Source organism: Gadus morhua, chromosome 21 (genome assembly GCF_902167405.1).
Source record: "Gadus morhua chromosome 21, gadMor3.0, whole genome shotgun sequence".
Lineage (NCBI taxonomy): Eukaryota > Metazoa > Chordata > Actinopteri > Gadiformes > Gadidae > Gadus > Gadus morhua.
The window spans coordinates 18,225,134-18,231,561 of NC_044068.1; the positions used below are offsets into that span (position 1 = coordinate 18,225,134).

Consider the following 6,428-nt stretch of genomic DNA (forward strand, 5'->3'; position numbering starts at 1 on the left):
CACACACTGGCCCTGTGAAGCGTCCTGTGTACCATGCTCCATACATCACCCCATGCATCTTCTCCCTGCTGTTCTCTTCTCAAAGGGGGCCTTGTAGTTCTTATCGGCCACCATTCCTCTCCCCCTGCCTACGTCTCCCACATATCTGTCTTGCGCCGCTGCTGCAATACTGCATTTCCTGGTCCTGCAGGGTTATTTATAGGTCCGGATATACAGCGGCGAGGTAGAAGGGTTTTGTGCATTGTGTGTGTGTGTGTGTGTGTGGGTGTGTGTCGTTGTCTTGGTCATCTGCACAGAAGGTCACGACGGGTAGGGTACGGTACGACACAGTATGCAGTTCGTGTCCGCCGCTGGCGTCCGTTTGTGTACAATAAATGCAAACATACATCATCGTGTTCCCGGCCCAGCGCCAGAGTCGATCGATCACGCCCACCGCCGCGCCGACACGGACCGCTGGCCGTCGTGTTCTGAGGGGAGCGGGTGCAAGCGTAGGAGAGGTTTGGCTTGGGCGGTGTGTGTGTGATCGGTAAGCAGAGGGAGAGGGAGGTTAAACGCAATGACGCACCCACTTTGAGACACTCACTACATCGCTGCCGGTACCATCATGGCCATTGGCCTCAGCCACTTAAAACTCAATTTCCTCTCTTTCTGATGAGATTTTTTCTGTTTTTCTTTTTTGTGCGTGTGCAACATGAATGTCAAGAGAAATTGCAATGTCAATGTGCATGTGATCATCTGAGCCCATTGGAAAGCTGTTATTCATTAATTGGTTGCAATTTAATCTATCTGTGTGCAAACCCTACTTGTCTGTTCTGTCCAACAGGAGTCTAAGCTTAACACATTTCCCTCTTAGAATGTAAACGTTTGGTAGCCAGTTAAGTTTGACTCGACAACTACATTGCAATGAATGATGTTAACGGATTGATTTTTGCCATTACAGAGTTTATTACTCCTTTATGAAATCCTCAGACATGCACATAATGACACAAGGTCCTTCGTCCTTACAATATACGCAGAACATTCAGCTTTCCACAAGGGCTCTGCAATTCCCCTTGCTGTATACATATGGAGCAGACTCCTTATCCAAAGCCACTCGGATATTGGGGATCACAACAATCATGATAATAACAATATTAATAATAATATGATATACTATTTTGAGCTACGGTTCCTTATTCAAAACAGAAACACGACAAGCTCTGTCAGTCTTCAGAGTTGCAATGAAGTCATCCTCAACGTTTCCCCCCCTCTCTGTCCTCAACAGAGTAAGCTAGTGATGGACGGGTTCCGCAGCCTGAAGGAGGGCGAGCAGGTGGAGTTCACCTACAAGAAGTCCTCCAAGGGCCTGGAGTCCCTGCGGGTGACGGGGCCCGGCGGGGGGCCCTGCGCCGGCAGCGAGAGGAGACCCAAGGGGAAGGTCCTACTGCAGAAACGCAAACCAAAGGGAGACCGGTGAGTGGCCGTGCTGGGGAGCGCTGATGGGCCTGCCCGCCATTAACGCCTTGCTGACTATGACCAATCGGATTTGGGTGGGGCGTTATTTATAAACTGAACTTAATTTGACCAAGCCCCGGCCACTGGATTTCCTGAAAGCAACGCAGAATAAATGAGAGCATTTGTGGTGCGCTCCGAAGCAGTAAAACCTGCAGTAACCTAAAGGTATAGGAGGAGAGCCAGCTGTATGCACTTCAATACTGCAGTGAGCTATTTATGAGTACAAGGCAGAGATTATAGATTCTATCTATTCAATCTAGCAGAGTACATACCTGTTGCCATGGTTATGCTGCGCCATAATAAGGTATTGAATGGAGCACTTGGCCTGCCATCTCCACACTATTTTAAGTCAATTTGCCAGCTTTAACATTAAGGGCGGGGACAGGGCGCGGGGCTAGATTGGGTTTGTACGCATTTCAATCCCCTGTGCGCCGGTGGCTCAATCAGTCGCTTTGTCATCCGCAAAATCACCAAGAGTGCTTTGCTCGGATCTGTCAGAGGGAGCCGCATGGAGGTGGCTAGAGAAAGGGAAAAAAACGCAGGAGCTGGCTGAGTGGCGAGGCAGAAAGGGCTCTGTGCTGCCCTCCTCCTGATCCCACAGAATTCCAAGGCAGAAGATGCTAGGATCCTTCTCAGGCATATACTATATATATATATATGAATGTATATGTATATATATATATATATACAGGAAGAAGGCTTTATAGTCCCCGGGCTATGTTTGTCACAAATAAATATAGGCATGACAGCTCTGTAGCAGAAATCCAGCCAACACCGTTCCATCCCCGGTTTGAACGGTTTGAACAAGAAATGTCCTTTCGGAAGTGCCCTGATTCAAAATGGGGATGGAACTGATGAGTGCAGCTCTCCTGGTTTCACAGATGGCTGCAGAGAAAGCACTTGCTTTCCTGTATCGTAATCACTTTCAGCCTTGAGCTCACTCTGTTGCCGCCTGCCGACTGCCTCTTGGGTCCTCTGCTGTTATGCTAGGAGGACCCCTACTGGTCATACTGTTACATAACTGACTGCTCCAGCCAAATGCACTAAAAACCAAAGCACTTTTTTTTTTTCATTAGTCAAGAAAGGGTTCACTTCACAGCTGTAGAAAAGAGACTACATTTAAAGGTTGGTTAACAATATAAAACATAAGTGATCCACTTTGGGAAGCTTTGTGAAGAATTTACTTTTAAATCCCTTCTGCTGGGTATACACAAGATGCATTTGGGTCCTCACTTGAAATTAAAGTCTGGAGGATTTAGGATGCGATACATTAATAATAGGAAGCTAATGCAGTATATGGCGCTGATACATGTGGTTGACTCACAATAGTCAACCACATGTACAATACTGATTTAACGTAATAATAATGTTTGGTTGCTACTTGCATCGGCATGAGCCATACAGATTCCAGACTACAGATTCATGTGTCTATTATCAAGCTCCAATGCAGTCTATTGTGGCAAAGCCACAATAAATGCCAAATTATGAATAAGAAACGGAGATCGTTAGGATTATATTTGAACTAAATCTTCAATGCAATCTTAATATTTATAACTGGAAAATTGACTTTTACTTCGGGGCCATTTTCCAAAAATGTTGATTTTCTATTCCCACAACGTTGAGCGTTGCAGTAGATAACATTTATCTGCTTCCAAGGATCCAGTGTTAGTACCATGGGTGGTTCATTAAGTGAACCCTGGGTCCTCTGCATGTGACGTTCAACTGATCAAAGTGGCGCTGTATCAAACACTAAAGCCAATAACTTTGGGATTGTGTTGACCGGCATTTCTGTGAAGCTTGTGTTGAAAAAACAAAACAGAAAGGGATACAGATGCTAGCTTAATGTATTCAGGAATCATTGGCCTGTCATCATAACTACATTTTTTGGACAACATAATTTTTAAGAAATAATTGCGATAGATACATTTTATCATTGTCATTTTAAGACCATTTTATGCCACTGATGTCATGATATTATAATAGCTTTATAATGCAAGTGCACCCTTTCAAATAAAAACACACTTTTAATCCGTAAATATATTCAGACATTGTGGTATTATGGTATTGAGGAGCCGTTTGAGACACAGTGAGCAGACGAGAAGACAGAAACAAAGCGGCTTAAAGGTTGCTGGCATTCATTTTAATGGTCCTTTTACATTAGGCACCTCACAAATAATCAAATGATCAGTTACCACGCCAACATGCTGCTTTTTCAATAATACCCATACCCTCCACCTCATATATCCTAGTGAAGAGGTTTAGGCCCCGTCCTTAACCAAATATCCTTTGTGTTTGGAGGATTCATTTATAATGGAGATTCTCTATTTAATCCAATTGTAAAATAGTGTTGAGAATGGCAGTTGGCGGTTGAAACGGAATTCCTCTTTGTGGCAAAGTTGGTGTCCAAAACAAAACAGTTGCGGTACACCGCCATACCTCCCACATTGGCTTGGAGTGCTGACTGCCGAATGAATGATCATGATTATTAGATATAGAAGATAAGATAATAAGTAATGATTATAAAAGGTCTGATAATTATAGCTGTATGAATGTAGTTTATCACTATGGATGTGAGAGGACAGTGTCCAGAAACATAACTCTACTGTTACTTCCGGGGTTTCCTACAGCAGTGACCATGGCGATGAACAACGGCTGTGATTAGTTAATTTGATTTATTCGCTGGCTGGATCTGTAAAGAAAAAAACAAGCTTTGAGACCTGTCCTATTCAGCTTCATGATTTAATATTTTATTGATTGTAAGGAACATTTAGAATAATGGAAGATGTCCTTATGTAAGCAAGATACTCCTGACAAACTATTTATTTTGAAATCCAAAATGTCACTGCGCTCGTCTCATTATCAAACTCTGCCTGTCCTAAACCAGCAAAGCAGCCAATAGCACAACAACAAGCAACACAGCCCTGCCAACAGAGCTGCCCTCACTGTCCCGCCCCTCTGTAGCTTTGTGCTGGTGTGTCCTGGCTCCTCCACCTCGGGCCCTCTCTCGGGCCCCATTCAACGCTCTCACAGGCCCCGGAACAAGGGTGCTGGTGTATTGTTTCCTCAGCCAGCGCCTGCTGGAGGCCAGCGGAGACGAGACGTCTTGTCGAGCACGACGTCAGTGAAGAATGAGTGGCTCTGGACTCGCATACGTAGAGATATGGGGGTGTCGCATGGGACTGTGCATCAACCAATAGGAGGTCACGGTTGTACTCTGCAGTAGTCCACGATGAACCGTACATGGATGACATCTGTTGATTGAATGTGTTTTTTTCATAAAACATAATAAATTATAAATTGATATGATAATAATAATAATAATTACTATTATTATTTATTCATATTATTTGTAGTATTAATAATAATATCACTGCTATTATTAATAACGTAAAAAAAAGCAAGGTTTTTTGATACAGTCAAAAATACTAAAACCGCCACTGGGTATATCAAGATGCATTTTTACGCTCAGGTTTTAAAGATCCGACAACAAGAGAAACGAGAGTTACTGAGAACGGTTTAGGGCTCTCCTTTCTATATTGACTTTCGTTATCCGCCGCATGTACCTTGAACAGGATCGTGTGTCATAGTCCCATCTAGTGGTAGCTGTCAGCTAGTGCAGCATATCGTTATTAAAATGCATATAATTGAATAAAAGACATCACAAAGATAGTATTTATATGTTTAGATAGATACATAAATAGATAAACATTGTATACACATCATTGATTGATGTATTATTCATTATACATCGTATAACCATAATATATATTTATGTTAGATACTCAACACACCCACGCACACACACGCACACACACACACACACACACACACGCACTCGCACACGCACACGCACACGCACACACACATACACACACACACACACACACACACACACGCACACAAAAACACAGCCGTTTTTTTGTTTTATTTGTTAACTTTTGTATACAATACTAAAGAAGTTAATTAAAAGAAGGCAATATCTCCCCCCTGTCCCTCTTCCCAGCTGTTACAACTGTGGCGGCCTGGACCACCACGCCAAGGAGTGCGGGCTGCCCCCCCAGCCAAAGAAGTGCCACTACTGCCAGAGCATCGCCCACATGGTGGCCCTGTGTCCCCACAAGGCGGCGGCGCCGGCCCCCGGATCTCAGGATGAACACGCCTCTACCTCGGCCCCGCCCGGGGGCCAGGAGGAGGAGCAACAGGAGGAGCAGCAGGAGGAGCAGCAGGAGGAGCAGCGGGCCAGGGGCGAGGAGGGCCACCGCCCCGGCTCCTCCTTGCGAGGAGGCGTCTCCTCCACCTCCACCTCCTCCTCCTCCTCCCACTCCTACTCTCCGGAGGGGGCTCCGGGCGTGCGGCCGCGCCCCGCCACCAGCCGAAGACGCAAGAAATCCTGAATATGCCCAAAAAGCATACACCCCCCCCCCCCCCCCCCCCCCCCCCAAATCTGCACCGCCCTCCCCAACCCTCTACCTTAACTGAGTGTAAACCTCTGGACCTTCCTATTTGAGCCCCCAGCCTCCCTCCCTTCCAGTCCTTCAGCTAAGGACACTGCAGGCCCCTCCCCCTCCTCAACTACCTCACAACTGGGAAAACAAATTGGGAGGTTTTTATTGTTTTTTTTATTTATGTATTCTATTTTACTTTTTGAACAAGAAAAATGTATGACCTTTCCGTAATGGCAACCACCGCACCGGGAACATGTGTGCTTGAATGCGTGTTCGTGTGTGATTGGCTTGCGGGGAGGTCTAGTGCAGCTATGGCAACCACTGTCGCTGGAGTGTTGACCGCAGGCAGCTGCTGAGCGTCTCAATTGTGTTCTTGAATCGCTTCAGCTTGGCAGGAACAGTTTGTCTTTGGTTTTCTTCTTTTTCAAATGGTGTTCTTTTTTCTGCCTCCCACTGGACCTAGGATGTCGACCATTTGAAACACTTTAT

The 6,428-nt window shown here is 45.3% G+C and overlaps 1 protein-coding gene across 1 annotated transcript in view; it reads left to right on the forward strand.

Annotated features, from left to right (window-relative positions):
* The window catches only part of lin28b (lin-28 homolog B (C. elegans)), an 18,322-nt gene extending 12,399 nt beyond the window's left edge, over positions 1 to 5,923 (forward strand). Inside the window, exons 3-4 of the mRNA XM_030345856.1 lie at positions 1,265 to 1,452; positions 5,498 to 5,923. Coding sequence (XP_030201716.1) covers positions 1,265 to 1,452; positions 5,498 to 5,888 — 579 coding nt within the window. The 3' untranslated portion in view covers positions 5,889 to 5,923. The remainder of the gene's footprint in view (positions 1 to 1,264; positions 1,453 to 5,497) is intronic.
* Positions 5,924 to 6,428: the final 505 nt, after the last annotated feature.